The 20,954-nt window shown below is 40.4% G+C and overlaps 1 protein-coding gene across 1 annotated transcript in view; it reads left to right on the top strand.

Annotated features, from left to right (window-relative positions):
* The first annotated feature begins 489 nt into the window (after positions 1-489).
* SLC36A4 (solute carrier family 36 member 4) overlaps positions 490-20,954 on the top strand; it is an 83,811-nt gene continuing 63,346 nt past the window's right edge. The window contains 9 exon segments of the mRNA XM_041417052.1: positions 490-511; positions 514-597; positions 7,157-7,280; positions 8,010-8,100; positions 8,241-8,329; positions 9,291-9,386; positions 10,602-10,686; positions 18,770-18,997; positions 19,696-19,794. Coding sequence (XP_041272986.1) covers positions 490-511; positions 514-597; positions 7,157-7,280; positions 8,010-8,100; positions 8,241-8,329; positions 9,291-9,386; positions 10,602-10,686; positions 18,770-18,997; positions 19,696-19,794 — 918 coding nt within the window.

Here is a 20,954-nt window from a genome sequence, read left to right as displayed (position 1 = left end):
CTAGCGTAACAGGTTAAGGTGGGGAGGTTAATGGTTAATCTCCAAGCGTTCCAGCTGTCCAGCTCTGCAGAACTCTTCACACCCATCCCTGTTTGCAGTCTTTGCCGATTAGTTACGGCTCAGGGCTTGCAGTGCCCCATCCAAAGCCGGGCTCCCCAGCCCTGCCGAGGGGCACGGCTTTATGGGGCCACCACAGCTGGGGCCGCAGCAAAGTCTGGAGCATCCCTAAGGATGACAACGATGTCATGGTTAAGGAGCGTCTGCACAGTGCTCTGAGTCACGCGCTTTAGCTTTGCGTGCTCCTACGTGCAGCAGGGCGTTGAAGATCCTTATGGGTCCCTTCCAAGTTGACATACTCCAGGATTCTATGGGCGGGAGCTCCCGCGGGGCCGCTGCCGGGGCAGGACGTCGAGGAAGGCGGCGGGCCCGCAGCAGGAGCCGGCACCGCCTCCCGAAGCCCGCGCAGGGCCCGCCTGCCCGCCGCCCTCCATGGTTCGCGCCCGCCGGGCGCATGCGCCGCGCCGGCCGGCTCCACATCGGCGGAAGGGCGAGCGGAGCCCGGTGTGGCGATGGCCGGCGCGGGCAGGGAGGAGCTGGGTGAGGCGACCCGAGCCGTGCTGCTCGGCGGCGGCGGGATGGCGGCTGGCTGCGGGGCGGGGAGGAGGGGGCGTGAGCACCGGGACCGGCCGGCCGGTCTCTACCCCCCCTCCGCTTCAGGAGAGATGGTTCGGCCCAGCGGGGATGCGCTGCGGCGCTCGGCGCACCAAGGCGAGCGGGATGAACCATCCCACCTGGAGTGGGGGTGGGCGCTGTGCTGCGGTGTCTCCGCCTCGCCGGGGCCGCGGAGGCGGCGGCGGGGGCTGGGTGGCCGGGGCAGCGGGGCCGGGCGGGCTGAGGGCAGCGCAGCCGGGGGCTCTGCGGGGCGGCAGGGGCCCCTCCCCCGGGGCTTCAGTCGCACCTGGCTGGCGCTCGGTTTCTTGGTGAAGTCACGAGCTCCGTAGGAGGAAATAGGTTCTCTTTGCATCGCTAGGAGATGCATTTATCTGCCATGGAAGACTGGGTTGGGCTTTCCCGGGGTGTATGTGTGTTCCTATGTTAGCGGTATTGTATTTATCGCGTTTACAGCATATTAGTCTTTCTACGTAGATGTTCATCTCTTAGTTTTTCTGCCCATGGGTGGACGAGTTAGCACGTAGTAGGTTTAGTTATAAAGTGCAGTTGTGGCTGGGCTGGACACATGGAAAATCTCATCCCAGAACTGTGTTTCCAGAATCACAGGGTGGGTCAGGGTGGAAGGGACCACAGTGGGTTCATGTGGTCCAGCCTCCCTGCTCAAGCAGGGCTGTTCTACAGCTCCTGGCACAGGACTACATCTGAATGGTTTTTGAGTGTTTCTAGAGAGGAACAATCCACAGACTCTCTGGGACACAGTCACCCACGCTATAAAGAAACTCTTCCTTGTGTTCAGCGGGATCTTCCTGTGCATCAGTTTCTGCCCATTGACTCGTGTGCTGGTGGTTGGCACCACTGAGCCTCCATCCTCTTTAAATACTTACCTGTATTGGTGGGGTCTCCTCTATGCTGCCTCTTCTTGGGGCTGGACAAGCCCAGCTCCCTCAGCCTTTCTTCAGAAGAAAGATGCTTCAGTCCCCCAGTCATCGTTGTTCCCAGTGCTGAGGGAATCTGAGGATTACAGTTCCACTGTAATCTGCAGATTTTATCCTGTCCAGTGGCAATGATAGGTCTTGGAAGACGTGCTTAAAATTTTGTTGTCCCCAAGGCTGATCCATCTTTGCATCAAGAGATTGTTACTTTGGAGTAAACGTTACTGAAAGAAATTTTAGAGCTTTTCTTTCCCCCAGAAGTTCACACCTTGGACAGTTTTTCCTGTCAGAACCCATAGAAACTGGATTTTCTGTGGTATTAACTGTTTATAAGTGCAGTTCCACACCTAATATGAATTCCAAAATCTTTTGCATGGTTCAGTGCTATTGAATACTTAATAAAGCTGAAGTCTTGCCAATGCATTGTCATTTAAGAGCATATTAATTGTAGATATGCGTGGCTTGGTCTAGATAGGATAGTGCATTATTTAAGACCAGTGTCTGTCCAGAGAAATGACCCATTGTGGTTTGGGGTAAAATTGCTCCTCTGTAAGTGTGCAATAGCTATGCAGACCTGTGTGCATTTGGTTTAATCACTGCAAGTGTGCCCATTTTATGAGCCTTCTGGATCCGACAGTTATGACGCAAAAGCAAACAGTTCCTCCTGCTTATTGTGAGGTGTTGTTGACTTTCAACATTTGCTTAAAAATAACCATTCTCAAGATTAATACAGTCTACCACAAATCTGAATAAATCTACTTTATTAAGTTGCAGTCTGTAATGGAGACAAATAAATGATCCGAGATTTATTTTCCAAAGAGAAATAAAAAGGGATGCAAATAAGTGCACGAAACATAGCTTGGAGTTCTTGACAAACACAACAAAAGCTGATGCTCACTTTTACTATTTTAGAAAATGTAATTATTAGTATTTAGTAATAATTTTTAAACCAGATGAGATTTTCCTTTTCAATTTTCAAACTGAATAATATATTTTCTTTTGAGCGTTTTCTTTGTTTGTTTTTATGTCTCATATTCAACAGGAGTAGCTGTAGTGGAAAGTAAAAAAGGAGCTGGCTTGTGTATGGTTTAATGGGGTTATGTTACTTCCCCTTTGAGCTAGGAAAATTTACAAAGGTTTATCCATCTGGGCTAGCGTGCCTCTGGTAGTGCCATTCATAGTCACTTTGTCTTGCTCTGTAATTTCTTTGGAGGTGGTGGGAGCATGTGACTTATCTGATCACGTGTGCTTTGTGGACAAAGCTGTACTGTACAGTTAGATTTCTTCTGGAAAAGTGTTGGGAGGGTTATTTGTAGGCTAAAGTACCTAAATATCTGAACAGCTATTTCCTTCTGTGGTTGAGGGAGTAACTGAGCATTACTTTGAAAATAATTAGTCACAATGTTTTCTTTGTAATTAAATTTATCTTGAGTGCCCTGGTTCTGAATGCTGAATTGAAAGCCTTCTCCTCAGCGCAGAGGTAATGCATGGATCATCTGGCAACTGAATGCAGTTGCTGGGAACACTGAGCCTCTCCTGTTGTCACAGGTGTGCCTGCTGCCAGATATAAATGTTTCTTCTGTGTTAACAGTGCACTGAAGACTCCTTGAATGTGTCTGCTTGTTCATAATTCAGTCACTAACTTTGTCCCATAAGAGCAGCTAGCCCTGGTGACAGAAGCTCTGGGTATGCCCCAGGATCATGAATATGACTTTTCATACCCTGTGGGAAAATATTAGCATAAACCTGCATTTTAGGCTAGTGTAAAGATGATGCGGTGCTGATTTTCTCTTTTATGGAGCAGTCAAAACAGCTGCTTGCTAAATTGAATCTTTATCCCAATTACAGTGGCATTGGATCACCCACTCAGTTTAATAAATACAGTTCACAGTTTGTGAATCTTGGGCAGTGTTTCTGGCCCTGTGGGCATGTTCTTGTGTAGAGGCTGACTGAGCAGTGAAGTATGTGCAAGACCTCCTCTGCCTACTGCTTTTTGCTGAGCACTTAATATACGTGTGAAGTGTTGCTCCAACAAGACCTGTGTGTTGAGTAAATGAGTAAAACCAGCTGATGTAAAAATGGTATGCTATGTCCTGTCCCCCAAATCTTTATATGCTTGCATGTCAAATCCAGTTCATTCCATTTGCTGATACTGACTTCAAAAACCTGAAGGGAAAAAAAAACCCCAAGCAAATGAAAACCAGACCATAGTACTAAAACTGGATTTGGAAAAGGGGTTTTAGACATGAATTTGTCTGGGGCGTGACCTTCTCCAAAGGAACATTAGATGATTGTACTTGGCTTTTATTTTTAATATCTCTTTTAGCTTGCTATGCCTGCCTGGCAAACTGCTTTTGTCACTGTTTCTTCCATAAAATGAAAATGATGGAGATCAGTTTTATCCCCTGTGGTGCTGAGTGGTTCAGTTAAATTTGGAAGAGTTAATTGCTTGAAATAGAAAAATTAACGAAAGTTCTTGGTGAAAATTAATTTATTTGGTGGACTTTTGAACCAGAGGATTTCTTCAGTGTACTCGAAAAGCTTGAGAATTAAGTAAATTTAGTAACAGTTCATAGCTTTCTTGGCAGTATGTCCATAAGTGTTGGCAAGATGCTGGCAAATTCTAGGGGATAGAGAAGTACATGTAAAGACACAAAATTGGGAATAGTAGTTGTAACAATTTTAACACTAGGGTTTTAATCTCTGTGTGTTGCTCGGGGCCAGTTAATGATTGAAATTTGAGTCTTTGAGGATACAGTGTTGACATTTATGCATGATTATAGTGTGATGCGTGGCTGTAATGAATCTCTCCAGTGGCTTAAGGAATTAGTTTCACCATTGCAGTGATAATGCTGGGAGAAGATGAAATGGAATCTGTGTTGCCTTGGTTGATAGTAGCAGTACCTGCAGAGCTTTTTGGCACCCTGCTTGCATGGGTGTTCACAGAAGAAAGTAGAAACAATGCCAGTTTAATTAACTGTTAAAGACAATCAGAAGACAGCATTTGAGCTGAAAAGATTTTAGTGGTGGAACAAGGAAAAAAGAAATTCATATTGGGTGATGGAAGGACAGGGCTGAAAATTGGCTGGTGCTTTGTCTAAGTGAAAACAAAAGGGTGTGCAGAAATGAATTTCCTTATTTTTAGTTGTGCTGAATGATGATAATGCAAAATTTTCAGGGAGTTCCATGTCTGTGCAGTGGGTTGGATTATTCATAGTGTGTTTGGGTGCAGCCAGGACAGTTTGGTAGAGCATGGACCTTATGTTGGCTGAGGTGTGCTCTGTACCATGTGCTTTGTGAGAGCAGTAAGACAACTTCATCTCTGTCTTCAGGTATGACATGCATGTGCTGTTCTGGTGCTGCAGTTTGAGATTTTATTTAAATTGCACATACTGGACCTTTGTAGGAAGGAATCAAAGTAAATGTGGGGGTATTCAGTGTCAGTTTTCTGGCAGTGACTGTGGATGTTCCAGAATAATTAATTTCAAGCTAGATCCAAGTATGAAAAACTCAAGCTTTTTCATCTCATGTGCTGTAGACTACAAGTTTGGACCCATTAAATGTGGGTGTTACACAAACCTGGATGTCGCTGTGGGTATGGACTGTGGGACACAGCTGCAGTATTCCAACAGTAGAGATCGATTATCAAATGAAAACTCATGCTTAGAAAGTCGAGTGATCCGAACCTCCCATATCTCAGTACCACTACTGTTAATGGGTTCACGTATTTAGGCCAAAACTGTACAGCAGTCATGGGATGAAGGAGGAATGGTGAGGAAAAGAAGCAATTCAGTAGCATTTTTATGGCTAGGATAGAGACCAGATAGCATTCTTGGAATGTTTTATATAATGCAGTATTTCAGAGGAACCTGTATAGTTATATTATGTGAATTGATGATGTTGCTGTAGCCTGTGTTTTAAAATTTCTAATGGAATTTATTCTCAAATGCATTATTACATTAGAATAGGAACAGTAAACTCCCAGCCTTACTGTGCATATTGGAAATGGATATTCTTGAGTCTAATTTAAGCCATTTCGTAGAAAGTGGGTGAATGGGGCAGTGGGACAGTGATAGCAGTATTCCTAGATGAGATGACTAGATGGCTTTAAGCATGGAGACATGACTTTTCAGAAGAAAAATAGCTTGTGTTGGGAAAAAATTAATTACTTGAAAGATGAGGGGAATGCTTCAGTATATCTGAATCTATTCTTAAAGGACTAACTTGGTGATCTGAAGATGGGTCAGGAAGTTGGGAGAGAAAGTAAAATGGGATGTCTAAATAAAGTTCAGAGTTTTCTGTGGGTCATCTGGCTGCATGGTAAACAGTGTAGATCTATATGTATACCAAATGTTCCAGTCTCAGGTTGCAATGAAATAAGAAAATTTTATTTTCCTCCGTTGACTGAGCAGTGGCTGATACGCACCAAAGCTGTTGGGCCTGTGGGTCATGCTGGTCCTCTGCTACTGCTAAATAAGAGCCTGACTTCCTGCATGTTGTCATTATTGTTTAGCATTATGGAAAGCATCCTACAAAATGTGATAGAGACAAAACTGGAAAATTAACTTAAGTATTATTTCTTTTATATGTTGTTGATTTTCATGTGGTCACAGACTTGCATGCTTGTAGTTTGCCTTGTTCCTTCAGATTGTTAGTTTACAATCAATACTACAAAGAATGAAAATCAATACAAAGAATAAAAATCACCCTAATCAATTGCTCACTGGGTGAGACTTCCTGCTTCCTCTCATCACTGAGGAGGCAAACTTTTACTCCAGAACTAGAGTATGCAGGTCTTTGTGAGCATCAGATGTTCCCAGCAGGGGACTCAAGAGCTGAGGGGGAAACTTACTCAACATGTTTTATGAATGGATACTGTGGTAGGCAAGTGTAGGGTAAATAATCTTTTTGCTCTTGGCAGGATTTGCTTTGCTTAACTATAGTAATTTAAAATGGTTATAATTTCCTCAACATTAAACTGGTATAAGATGTTAGTTTTGCCTGAAAGGCAATTTTGTTCACTACTGACTGCTTGCTGTTACTTGGTGCTGTTACTTAGCTGGAATTTTATGCTCGTTTAAAAGGTTCATGAAATTGCAGCTTTCAAAGCATGTGACCTGATTCCTGTATTTTGTTTTTTTCTTCAATGATTGGAGATACTTTCTGTGGTATCTGTCTTGCCTCTCTGAGTGCAGACTTAGTGTTTAATTCTGAGGTAGCTACCAGTGGTTAAGACAAATCTCACCCTTTTCTAATGATGGGTGACTTTTCTGTTTTGCTTTATGTTGCCTTAACTTGCAAAGTGATTCAAACCAGTGACATTTTCATAATAGAAATTTGCTTTTCTTAATGAAAAACAGTAATGTTTGGCCATAATAATAATAATAATCAGATGGTGTGCCACTTTAAAGAGAGAAAATATCCTGTGCGAAAATAATCTTTGTATTTAGGAACATGTTAAAACCTGGTCGTATGGGAAGTTTGAATAATGTCTTACTTCAGAACTGTAAGCTTCTTTATAATGCTAATGTACTGTTAACTCTGTTGTACAGGCATGGAAGTAATGAAGCCTTTAATTGATGAAGAAGACTCAGATGGCATCTCAGATGAAGAGCATGAAAATACTTTCCTGCCAGTTAAGGCGCACTACCAACTTGATAATGAAGAAGGCATTACGTATGTGTTAATCTTAAGCACCAGCTTGTTCAGATTTCTTGCCTATGGCTTGTTTCTTATGAGCAGTTCTCTGAACTCTGAAAGGGTCTCCTTGCACGTGCAGAGCAATTTTGGGGTTATACATAAGGACTTTGCATAATTCTCTCAAAAAGCAGCCCATTTTGTGTAGGTTTTCACTTCTTTTGAAGCTGACAATGTACTGGCTGTAAAATATTTCAAGGTTCCTATTTGTAAAGTGATTCGGCTGCTCAAAGTCCATGCACTGTTTAAAAAAGATTTTAAGAGACTTTGGAGATATATCTGTTTTAAAAGTTTAATTAGAAAAGCTTGTAAATGTTTTGGGGCTTTTTCCCTTTGGATAAAGCTTTGGCTGACAGAATTGTGATTTGCAGCTGATGATTGTTTTGAATGTTATAGGTTTTAAAATAACATTGATAAAACTTAGTAATTTTGACTCTGAGGCAAAAAAACTATGAAACTGCTGCGAAATTAACATCTCACAAGCTGGAGTAAAGAACTGAAGATCAGACTTGTGTGTTCTGTTGGAGGGTGCTCATGTGTAAGGATGAATAAAAACATTATTTGAATGTGTTGCACTTCCTTTAAAATAGCTGGACCAATGTAAATTTTAACTTGAAACTTACCATTTTATTATAGAGAAAAGGTGAGGTTTTGTTTTTGCCCTCTACCCCATCCATGTGTACTTCTAATGTGACATTTTATCCTCAGGTTTGTGCAAACACTGACTCACCTCCTCAAGGGGAACATTGGAACTGGGCTTCTTGGTCTTCCTCTTGCAATAAAAAATGCTGGCATTGTGGTAAGAATTCTTTTGTCATAGACTAGAAAAATAATCTAGAATAATTTACAGATATATGTCCTGAAAAACTCAATGCTTCTTATTTGTCATTGCCAAAATTTTTGTATCTGCTGTGTCATCCCTTTTTTTTTCCATACCAGGTTGGACCAATCAGCCTTGTGTTGATAGGAGTTATATCTGTTCACTGTATGCACATCTTGGTACGTTGCAGCCACTCTCTCTGTCAGAGGTAAATGTGGAACTACTTATTCAGTTGCTGAGTTTGAAGTAATTTTTTTTAATTCCTCTTTTTTTTGTGATTTTTGGTCTAAAAAATACTCTGGTGCTGTAGCAGTTTCTTCTGTCAGTTTAGAATCTTCTCAAATTTTTAGTGTGTGCCTAGTAATGATAGCTATGCTCTGAATTGGGGCAGCTTGATTCTTTGAATTTGTAGTGCTGAAGGAATGTGTTAAAATGATGCTGTTGAGCAGATAAATATTCCTCCAAGTGAAACGTGCAGTACTGTGGGCAAGCAGTTACTCAGATTTGACTGACACAGTATTTTGATTAATAGTGACTTTCATTAAACATTTTTATTGTACTGTCAAGTGTTAAAGAGAAACAGTGGGAGGGTCTCATGTTTCAGAATGCAATGAACTTTTGAACTGAGTAGAATCACAAAACTATTCATGTCCCTGTAGCTGGAAAATCTATTTTACCAGATTAATATGATATTGTACTATGAACGGGCCCTGTCATTCCTGAATTTTTCCTGTGTAGTTTTGAATGGTCTTTAAAGTTGATGACTGAAATGGCATCATTGAATCAATTGTGATTAACTGTTTATGCAACAAGACTTGAATTCTGTTTAAGTTCTTTGTGACTTTTAGATTTGAAATTAATTTCTTAAGCTCGTATAATAAGAATATGATTTTGGAGTAGCTTATCAGAAAAGACCCCTGTTTTTTAAGAAACACATTTAATACTGTTGAACTGGGGGGAAGCAACACTGCGTTTCTCCTGTTGCAGAGTGTCAAATAGCCCTTCCTGCAGTAAAGGAGCCCAAACCATACCTCTGAAATTCAGCAGCAGTGTGGTACCACAGGTGACAACCTGTTATAATCATGGAAGACCGACAGTATTGTCAAAGTAGGGTTCTGGGTCATCATAGTTTCTGGTAACTCTGTTATTTCTTCACTTTTTTCTTTCAGGATGAAGAAGTCCTCCCTGGGATATAGTGATACAGTCAGCTGTGCAATGGAAGTGGGGCCCCTGACTGCTCTTCAGAAACGAGCTTCTTGGGGCCGGTAAGTTTCAACTAGAATTTAATTGAGTAAATTAATTTTTAAAAGTTAATGGCTACACTTGGAATGATTAGGAGATGTCTATTTTACTAAGATTTTACCTTTCTTAAAAATGCTCTTATGCAGTGTTATTTGTTATTTCCTCCTGCCAGCTGGTAATAGTGAGATGGGAGGATGTCTGACTTTATTAGGTATATCAATTTTCAGTTTTACAAGAGCTCTGAAGAAAATGAATTCTGTTTAGTAATATATGAAGAAATGTGTTATAACCAGAAATGCATTCTGTGTTGTCTAATGCAGTGAAGTAGTTTAAGTTTTCATACTCTTTTCCCAACATTTCTCTGCATTGCAGGTTGACACTGCAAGTGATAATTACTTTAATGTATGTATTCTGAGAGGTAGCAAAACAATTCTTTGGTTCCTGTTTAAATACAACATACAAATAATGAAGAAATATTTACTGTTTTTGCAAGAATGAGATGACGATATAAATGGCTTGTTGTGTCTGTTAAATATTTTATCCCTCTTTTACAAAAAAAGCACATTTTTTTTCTTTGCCATCTGTTGCTGTTTGTAGAGTTTATGGTGTGACTGCACAGTAGTGAAATTGTGAATCTGAAACACACATGTTGCTCAGCCTTAATTTAAAATGGTTTTTACCTCACTTGTGGAAGAATTTTTTATATTCCTGTTACTTTCAAGGATACAGCATCTTGCTAGTGGGCTGGTGTTTTAGGATGTATTGTGATGACTTCACAGGGATGGAGCAGAGCTCAGTTAGAGGGAAAATTGGTTTGTTCTGATATATGATTATATATAATTCTGATAGATCTTTTTAATATTCCGATATATAATTTTTTATTGCACCAAAGAGTTACAAGCCTCAAATGGGGTCTCCAGAGACTCTGTGCTGCCACAAATCCATTCTCTGGGACAGATCTCTGCTCTGTTCTTGACTCTAGCAGAATTTCATTACAGTCTGTCTTCAGGCCACCATTGTGTATCACTTTTTCCAAAAACAGTCTGAGCCACAGTGTTCTTTCAGTGATCACCACCCTGTTTTGACAGAGGAGGAACCTGCACTGCACTGCTTGTGAGATTGATGTGGCATTTGAGTCTAGCATTTGACTACTCTAAAAAGGAGCAGTAATATTAGGTAGCAATGGGATAATTGTTTGGATCTTAAATATAATGTATGTTTTGCTTTTTCTTCCTCAGGTATATTGTGGACTTTTTCCTAGTGATAACACAGCTGGGATTTTGTGGCGTTTATGTTGTGTTCTTGGCAGAAAACGTGAAACAAGTGAGTAATGCTGCCATATGAAAGCAGTTATGGGTTTAGATTAATTTTCCCTCACTTTTATTTCCTATAAAGCTTTTGGTTAAAAGGGGCAGTGAGCAAGGTGAACTAAATTCAGCTCTTGTGAAAGTTCCTTCTGACTTGTTGAGTTTAAAAATTAATTGTGGAAATGATGGAAAATAAGGCATAAAATGGTATAGGAGCCAGTTGTCCCAGAAATATTTTTTTTGCTAGGCTTTCTGCTGACTTCCTTTTTTTTTCTCTCCAAACTCCTGGGCATATTTTATCCTTTTCGCATAACTGGAAATTTTTTTTTTGGTTCTTGTTTAGTCCCTTCTATTCACAGAATCCACTGTATCTAAATGAATCCTGATTTTTGTTCCAAAAAATGCCTGACATTGACATTTCTACAGCTTCCTCAGTAGTCACTTCCAATGCTTTCTTTATCTGTTAGACAGCTGCTTCTTTATAGAAGCTTCAGATTTCTTACTGATATTGTAAGTTCTTTTTTTTCGTGTTCTAGCTATATGTAATTTATTCTTGTCTATTTGTGGACACCTTTTATATTTTTAAATATTTTTATCCTCTCTCCCCTCTATCTAACAGAGGGGAGACATGATGTAATCTTGAAATTGTTTTTGCTCTTCTGTGAATGCTTTGCATTTGATCACATCTCTTTCTTTCAAGTTTTATGCCTGAAGTTGCTGAAGTCAACTAAACATTGCAAATGGATCCCCACAACCATAAACACCTTTACACATTGTAAGAACCCCAAACCTTTTAATAAAACCCAGCTACCCCTTTTCTTCCCGACTGCCATCCACTGACAAACAAAAACAAAACCGTGCCTGGCGCTTTTGTGACACTGCTCCTGCTTTCATTTACCTTGTCTCTTGCCCTCCAGTCCTTCCAAGCTCTTTCTCATAGGGGAATTCTGTTGATGGGGTCCTGCTGGGTGTTGGTCCTTCCTCGGGGCACACTTGGCAGTTGCAGTCAGCAGTTTGTGTGTCTGAGCTCATGGTCCATGGAGGGTCAGCCAGCACAGGATGGATGCTCAAACACAAGCATGTTGAGCTTGTGGTGCTCTCTCTTCTTTTTACACTTCCAGGACACTACCAATGTGCTCTGCTGTGTTTCCTGCTCAGGAAACTGTGGTTAGTCAGTTGTCATAAAGCTTAATGAGTCTGAATCTGGGCCTGTATCCATAAAAGCACTTGTGAGGCAGCACCTTGAGTTCTGTGTCCAGGTCTGGGCCCCTCACTTCAAGAAAGACATTGAGATGCTGGAGTGAGTCCAGGCAAGAGCAGTGAAGCTGGGGAAGAGACTAGAGAGTAAGTCATATGAGGAGCGACTGAGGGAGCTGGGGGTGTTACACGTGCAGAGAAGGAGGCTCAGGAATGACCTCATCACTCACTGCAACTGCTTGACAGGTGGGTGTAGCCAGGTGGGGGTTGTCGTTTTCTCTCAGTCAGCCAGTGACAGAATGAAAGGACATAGCCTGAAGTTGTGCCAGGGAATGTTCAGGCTGGAAATCAGGAAGAATTTCTTCATGCAGCAGTTTGTTAAGCATTAGATCAGACTAGGTGGGGTGGTGGTGAAGTCCTGGAGGTGTTCTCAAGAAACAACTGGACGAGGCACACAGTGCCATGGTGTAGTTGACAAGGTGATGATTGGTCAAAGGTTGGACTCAGTGATCTTGGGGAGTCTTTTCCAACCCAAACTTTTCTGTAACTCTCTGATTCTATGTATGCTCCTGTGAGTAGTGAAGTGAAGAATAAGGTGTGGTAGGTTTCTGAGCATTAATTGTCCATATGGATTCTTACTCTACCCTGAGGTAGGCAACAGGTGTCTTGGCATAGCTTACCTTAATTTAATTGGGAAGAAGGGTGTCCCCTTTGGCAGTTAGCACATAAAAGATAGTTTGGGTTTTTCATCCCCTTGTGCATGAGTATTTATATAGTGTTTAAGAAGTGTTCCAAGTACTGTGGATGAAGATCTATCAGAATTAGGCAAATTTGTGTATTTGGAAGTTGGGTACTCTGTAATTTGTGTGTTGTGAGAGGAAAAAACCAACAGCCTTTAAAACTACACTCCTACCTTCAGAATCTGTCTCTAAAGCTAAAAATATTATCTGATGTCATTTTGCTGGCCTTCTGAAATGAGATCTTTAATGCATGCTTTGTAATGTAAGTTTAAATTAAAGCCTTTCTTATCAAATACTTACCTGATCAGCTGGTTATGTATATGCTGTGGCCTTAGGCAAAAGATGAGACAGAATACTTGCTGACCTTGGCTTTTGTAGATTTGGAAAAAAAACCCGTGAAATGTTTTTCAGGAAACTTTTTGCTTTCCTAAGGAAAAATTTGAAAGCTCTTACAGGACAGCATCTGCTGCAAAAGCAGCAGCTGCAGAGACCTATAACATGGACCCGATGGATGGGTGAATTAAAGTCAGTAGCAATTCTGAAGTTCCACTTCCAAATGTACTTGATTTGGACTGCCCTGTGCTTGCTCCTCTGTGAGGGAGAACTCTGGTTTGTTTCTTCCTGGCAATGTTCTATTGCAGAAATCAGTCCCGTAGAGGGCACCAAAGAACAAAAATTGGTACAGCCTAAATCTCTAATGATTTGGGGTAGGGAAAGGATGGGGAAGGTGGGGGAGTAGGGGAGCAGAAAGGGGAGAACGGAGATAAAGGAAAAGCGTAGTAAAAATAGTACTAATAGGACACCTTGACCAATACATCTGCATTATAATCTGTACTTTGCTGATCATATTTGCAAGCTGATGTGTGCAAATTAAGCCCATTGAAACTGGTGGAAACTTATACTGAGATTTTACATTAGCATTTCCCAGACACTGTGCTGCAACATCCTATTTTCAGTTATATTGAATAGCAAATCAAGATTTCCCTAAGGAAAAATATTTTTCAGGAGCACCAAAGAAATTCAGACTGGTAACAAAAGTTCTGGTTAACTGTCAGGATGTAATAAGAGGCTTTTGGGTGAAAGTGTTTCAGACTGGAGAACAGTAAAGCTGGAAAAAAAATCTTGATGACTGACTGCAGGAAGGCTAGGGAAGGAACACACAGGAATAGAAAAAAGAACCTGTGCTCAAAAAAACATGGTCCTCTTTCATGCCATAGTTGCTTTGCATTTCCTGCTTGGACAGCAGAAGACCCTGTGTCAAGAGTCTTGACATTTCATAAAGTCATGGAAATATGTGGGTTGGTTTTGCAAAGATTTTTATCAAGATCAACCAATACTACCATGTTCATCAATAAACCATGTTCCCAATTGCCACATCTACACATTTCTTGAACACTTAAAAGGGTGGTGGTTCCAAGACTTTCCTGGAGAACTTCTTCCTATGCCTGACCACCCACCCTTTTTAGTGAAAGAGAATTTATCAGCTTTCTCATGAATGTTTGCTGAGTTCTCTGCAGAAGTGTCCTCTTTCATTGTTTGCTGATAAAGCTAAGAAATGAAAACACATTATTGCTTTTTGTGACCATTTTTTTAGATCTTTAGCACCCTGAAGATAACCCTGAAGAAGCATACAATGCTACTGATGGAATGCTGGGGTTTTTCCATTTTTTTAGGGAAAAACCTCACAAAACTTTGAAAATTGTGCTTAGTCATAAAACTGGATGTGTTAAAAATGCTGAAAAGTATGGTATTAAGTTGCAGGGAAGTGCCAGAACTCAATTAGCTGTGCAACATTTGTCTGGCCTGTTCATGCAAAATTACAGGATTATAATACAATCTTTATCTCTGTGATAACGTGTTGATTTTGTCCCAGATCTGGCCTTGTGTGTTGCGCTGGCTGTTGCTCTGAGCTAAGTAAGGAAGAAATTAGGAGGAACCAGTGAGTTCAAGGACTGCTGTTTTGAGGTCACTAGATGTTGAGAAGTCCATAAAATTGCATGACAGAGTGTGGTTTGGGATACAGGCAAGGAAGCACTGGTCTCAGTTGAAGAGACTAAGGACGTGGAATTATTTCTTGCTTCTGAGATAGTTCCTGTCAGAAGGAAACATTTCATTGTTTCAGCTGAATTTTTTGCAGCCTCTAATTGTGCATTAGTTTTCTGAGTGGAGAAGGAACTTGATATCTATATTTGCACAATGTTTGATCTTGTATTCAGCTGAAGTTGGTGAATGCTGTGCTTGGGCTGTGTAAATGAGTGAAAAAAACTTTTTTGGACATCACACCAGCATGGTAAATTAATGCTTGAGTAACTGAAGTAACTCCTGATGAAATCTTTTGTCTGGGGGCATCGCTATGCTTAGTGACTTCAGTGTCTGTGTGCTTCCTTTCTAAAACCATAATGATATTTCCTCATGTGGTTTGGGGAAATGTTTGACACCAGATCACGTTGCTTTGTTCAGGACAAAGACAGTTACATGGAGTGTTGGCTGTTCTTGGCTCAGCATGACTGCCATATGCAGTAATGCACTAGCAGAGAGCAGCAGAGGATTGAAAGTGATTATTGTCCAGAATAGGAATCTGAGGTAATACTGATTCTAATATTTAGGAGACTAGGTTAGATAGGAACTGTGTCATAGTCCATCCTAACACAATCAGCAGTAGATTTGCATGGATCTAAACAGCACATGAAAAAGTTTAAAAATCAAAAATTCTTCCTGCTGTTTTGTATTTTGGTACTTTTGGAACAGTTTTAAGTGTTGCCTGATCAATTTTTCAAAGCAAAATTTAGGAAAGTACTTTCAAAGTCATGATGATGTTAGCCTAAAAAAGCCAGTATAATCTCATGTTCATTAGAGTTTTCCTTTGCTACTCTGCTGTCAGATCTCCCACAGCCATTGCTCCATTTTAAGAGAGAGAGTAGTGATCCTTACTTTCTGTAGCTTTGCATTTTGCTTTCCAACTCAACTTTCTTCTACCTGTCAGTACCTTTTGCCTGTTTGTTTAGTGCTTCCATAAGATTAACCCTTGCTGGATCTTATCTGATGTGTGTCTCTTCTGAGTTAATGTATAGGATCCCTATTTCCCTATTTTGTCACATCTCAAAATCCACCTTTGCAGGATATTTTCTCTGGTGTTGCCTAAACCCGTAAGTGGTACTGCTCTGACTGGTGGTGTTAAAGCTGCTCTCTTGATACAAAGTTGATTTAAAGGTATATATGTCCACAAAAGGGAATAAACTGTGTCCTCCTGTGCATTTTTATCAGTATAACTGTCCATGAGTCTCAATTTGTACATGATGCAAAAGCACTAGATGCCACTTTGAATTTAGCAAGTTTTTCCAGGCTGTCTCTGACAATATCCTTGTATCCAAGTAAGGTTGTTATGGGATGGACGGATGGATGAACGGACAACTAGCTGCAGTGGGGGAAATAAAGCTGTTTGTGTGGTCAGATTCAGGGGGTAGTGGTCATGATGAAGAGCCAGCAATGTGCCCTGAAAGCAACAGCATCCTGGGTTGTATGAACAGAAGAATTGCTGGTAGATGGAGAGAAGTGATTGTCATCCCTTACTACCCATTTGTTAGACCATATCTGCTGAGTTTTGGTATCCTCAATACTGGAATGCTGTTGACAGACTGAAGTGAGTTTAGGAGAGCCATGCTGAAATGATTGGGGCTGAGGCAGTTATCCTGGGAGAGCTGGGGAAACTGGGCTTGTTCACCTTGGAAAAGAAATGGCTTTTGGAGGTCTTGGGAGCAGCCAGGACTACAGAAGGTTTGTCTAGAAAATGAAGTCAGTTCTGTACTTGGTGAGATCAAATGGGAGGACAAGAGAAAGTTGTAAAAAAACATAGAAGAAGTAGGTGCCGTTCCTGTCTCAGACTAAAGACAGCTGTGACTGCAAATCTGGTTAATGCAGAATAGTAATCTGTAATGAGCAGGTTCAGAATTTCATCATTTGTATCTTTTTAATTTTGTCCTCTCCCACCTAGACTGTGGGATACCCTGACTTCTTTCTTTAAACTGCATTTCAAGAAACAGGACCTGCTACAGGCTCCTGCAAGTCATGAAGTTTTTGAGAATCTGTTTGGCCTCCATTTCCTTTTCCAGAGAATTCTGGAGCAGGGAACAATGTAGGGAGAAGGGTTACCACACTTACTGTACTGTAAAGCAGGTTATAGTGTTGTGATTTATTGCAGGAGTATAACTCATTCTGAAAGGTGCAAATGGGAGGTTGGAATGTAGGACCAGGGAGGCACAGTCTGAGAATTTTAGTCATCTCTGTTTTGCTGATTGTGCATCAGTATCCATTCACCTGATGGAGGTTGTGGAGAGTTTGTGTGTAGCTGTAGTATGTTCTTTCTCTGTGCTTCCCTCAGTACTCTTGTGAAAGTAAAAGGCAGATAATTACACAAAGGCTATTTTGTATGACCACAGTTACCTAACACAATGTAGAGATGTGATCTCATCACACACATCATCAGGGTGGCTTATCATAGTAGGCCAAAATTTGAATATAATTTTATAGAGTATTGTATACTGCATTTTCCAACTGTACGAGCCAGTAAAATCCAGTTGAATGTTTAGTTGGAATTTGTGGTGGTAATAAGAAAAAAATATTTCTGACTTCAGGCACTTTCTAATGGGGTTTATGTGTACTGAGGGAATGCCTCTGTCTTTAAGAGAAGACTGAAGTGTTTGAATGCTTGGAATTGTTTGAGTAGAAGCTGATTTATACTGTGGTATTGTAAAAATGTATTTTAGAACCTGAACTGTATCTTGCCTGCTAGTTTTTTGTTTGGTTTGGGTTTTTTGAGGAATAAATGTTTTATTAATTTTTTCTAATAGCTCATCAGGCTACAGATATTTGTAAAAATTGAAGACATGCTGGGCTAAATATTTATTGTACCAGAGGGTTTATGTGCTCAAATCACTTTGTGGTTCTTAGAAGTGCATTTGCAGAATTGTATCGTTCAGCTTTTCCTTTTTTACTGCAGGAGAAAAAAAAAAGTACAGTGCTTTTGGTTACATACAGAATAGTTTTAAGTTAATCCTCTCTGAATTTGTGGATTGTTTGAAACAATGAAAATCAAGCAAGTTATTTCAGTTATACATCAGTTTAGCATTTTTGTTTCTCTCTGTGCTATAAGATTTTTTTTCACTGTCTAGGTATATTTTTGTAGCCATCAAGCCAAAGGCTTTATGCAGGATGAGCAGATTAAATACAGTCATAGGCTAATTTGTAAGACGGTGAATGTAATGGTAGAGAAGAAAAGGATACCTAAGGGAAACCTAAGCATGATGAGATCTAAAACAAATTGAACTGTTCTTGTTTTGCAGCAAGCAGAATAACCACCAGCTCTGTGTGTTTTGATTGTGGTGTGCACAGATGGCTGTGTAAATTTCCACAAAACAAATTTTTGGCAATTGCAGCCACACTGACTTTTTCCCAAAAGAAGCAGTGATAGTCATGAATAGTTCCAAACTCAGTCTTCTGATTTGCACTACATGCAGCTGTTGTAATGTTATGTACAAAAAAACCTAATGCACCTTCACATTGTGTACTACTTTTAATTTATAGGCATTAATTTGTATCAGTTTATTAGATAGAGGACTCAGAATTCTCTCTGAGCTCATGGTTTTTAAAGTTGAGTTAATGTTCATTAATAAAAAAGTGAAGAGTGAAAAAAATTCATTTGAATTAAATGGAAGACAGGCATGTTCATATGCTAACATTATTTTTTATGTATGCTGCTCTGATGTGCATGGTGAAGGCATAAGGTTGTTAGGCACTGAACTCAGGTGCAATAGCATTTTATCATCTAACCCACTTACTCTCCCTAGGAAAATTCAAACTCCTAAGATCAGAGTCCTTTCCTTTCTGAAAGGACTCTGATCTAAACTGCGTGTGTGAATTTCCTCTTTAGTCAGTGGTGAGGTAATGGTGCTTTCAAGCCCTCATCTCATCATTTGCCTTAAGTATGAAACACTTGTTGGAAGTGTCTTGTCTTCCCCTCTGCACTGAGTACCGTGATCTCAAAATTCCTGTCACTCACCAGGTGGAGCAGAGAGACAAACTTCCCTGTAGGAAAAAGCAATGTGACCCTTTCCTCACTGCTACCACTGTTTAACATGTTTGTTTCGTTTGTTTGTTTTAATAAAGGTCCATGAAGGGTTCTTGGAAAGTAAAATTGCTCCCATGAACGTTAGTGTCACTAGCAGCTCCTCTGAGAAAAGGAATACTGATTTACGAATATACATGCTGTGCTTCCTGCCATTCCTGGTCCTCCTGGTCTTCATTCGTGACCTTAAGAGCCTGTCCTTGCTTTCACTGCTTGCCAATCTGTCCATGGCTGTCAGCCTGGTGATTATTTACCAGTATATTGTTAGAGTGAGTATAAAAAAAGTTTATTATCTGTTTTTTTTTTCAGTGTGGCAAGTAATGTTTGTTGAATGTGGCAGTTGGTTTCTGATAGATAGATACTGACTGACAATTTCTGAAAGGCAGCCTTATCTCATATTTGAGGCATCTTAATTTAAGATAATGAAAATATATATTTTGATGAATGGGAAGTGGAGCTTGGGGAGAAAGGCAATAAGAGTATAGACTGGGCAAGGAAGCAGGAGAAATTATGAAAAAAACCTGGTTAAGATAGTAATTAACTGTTCTGCAGAACTTTGGCTTGTATTAAAGAGATGTTTTTTTTAGTGTCCCTTTTGGTTATGAAGAATATCTGTGCAGTATGAAAGCAGGTTAGAAAGAGCAGTACACTAAGAAGTTTGCGGAAGATAAAATTTGAGATGTGCATTTTCCCTTCTGTTTTAATTCATACTCCCTGATACACACCAGTGTGATACTTTAAATGTGATGACAGTGATAGAACCTAGAATAAATACATCTGCAAGTTTCTGTGTGGGAAGGTGGCTATAAATGTGTATAAAGGACTAGGTTTGGCAGGAAAACTAGGAATTGTAAATAGCAACATATACACCACTGTCAACATGTAGTGAGTTTTCTTTCGAATAACATAATGCATCAGTCAAAATTGTAGGAAGAGCTAATGCAATGTTTTGCTTTTTTTTTTTCAGGATCTAGCGGATCCTCGGAAACTGCCACCTGTGGTTGGCTGGAAGAAATACCCACTGTTTTTTGGGACTGCAGTATTTGCTTTTGAAGGAATTGGTGTGGTAAGTGCTTTTCACTGACTCTTCAAAATCACTGGTTTTGTGCTGGGGATACAGGCAGTTTTACTCCTGTTGGTATTTTGTTGGTTTTGTTGAAGCACTAATCTCCTGTGTTGGTATGAAGAGGATTAGTTTGTCTGGTCAAATAAGGTGAAAGTTGAGGACACAACATCCCCATGGCATGGATGCTTAACCCTGTCCCAAACTGCAAAAATGTCTTTAGTCCCAAATAGTTACTGACAAGAAAATCCACAAACACTCGTGGTTTGTTTCCAAAAACGAGACAGAGTCCTGTAACTTCACTTAAATAAAGGGAGAGTCCCCTGGCGCACACACCTGCGGGCTTTTCTCTCTCGAGGTTTTGGAGGCCGCAGCCTCCTTTTATCACAAACTCCCTGCTGCATGTTGCCCTCTTCCTTTCCCCATTGCTGAGGTACTTGGAGGGTACAGCCTTCCTGAACTGCCTACCCCATATTACCCCCTTGAACCTACCATTTTACCCCAAAGTTTAGAAGTTCAGGCTTGTGCAGTCCCACTTTGTTGTTTCAGGAGCCAAGCTGCCGGGGCTCTGTAATGAACCTGCTGCCCACAGTCAGTAGAGGCATTAAGACCATTTCAAAGATGTTAACACCCATACTTTCACCCATCAAATGATTTGCAAAGACATTGGCTTTCCTCTTATTAGTTAACCACTTTTGTTCCGCGTGATATATTTTAAAAGGTAGCTAAAGAGGCTTCTGGGAATGGTTAGGTCATAAATTGTTGGGGAAATTACTGTATATACTTTGTTATATATTTACATATTTAAGCAAGTGATATGGTTAAAGTGTATGCTTAAAATTCAAAAACAGTCAACCAACCCCTCCTTCTGTCCCCACACCATCGCTCAAAAAAACCCCAAAGAAACCCAAACTAAACCAACTCCAAAGCAGCATGCAGTTAATCTGAAATGATTGTCTGTCACTCATATAACACAGAAGATTTTCAAGTCTGTTTTCTTTTTTGGATTTGTCAGCTCTGACTTAAACCAGATTATTTTACCTTGCTGCTGTGTTAGCAGTGGCAGAAGAGCTGAATAGGAAAACCTTTTAATTTATGTTACAAAAGAATGTTTTCAAACTATTTTCCACTGTTTCTCACTTATGAACTGATTGATCCAGAGG

Source organism: Onychostruthus taczanowskii, unplaced genomic scaffold (assembly GCF_017590055.1).
Source record: "Onychostruthus taczanowskii isolate IOZ18803 unplaced genomic scaffold, ASM1759005v1 scaffold54, whole genome shotgun sequence".
Classification (NCBI taxonomy): Eukaryota; Metazoa; Chordata; class Aves; order Passeriformes; family Passeridae; genus Onychostruthus; species Onychostruthus taczanowskii.
The sequence above is the reverse complement of the archived record's forward strand: the minus strand, read 5'-3'. Positions and strand labels throughout refer to the sequence as shown.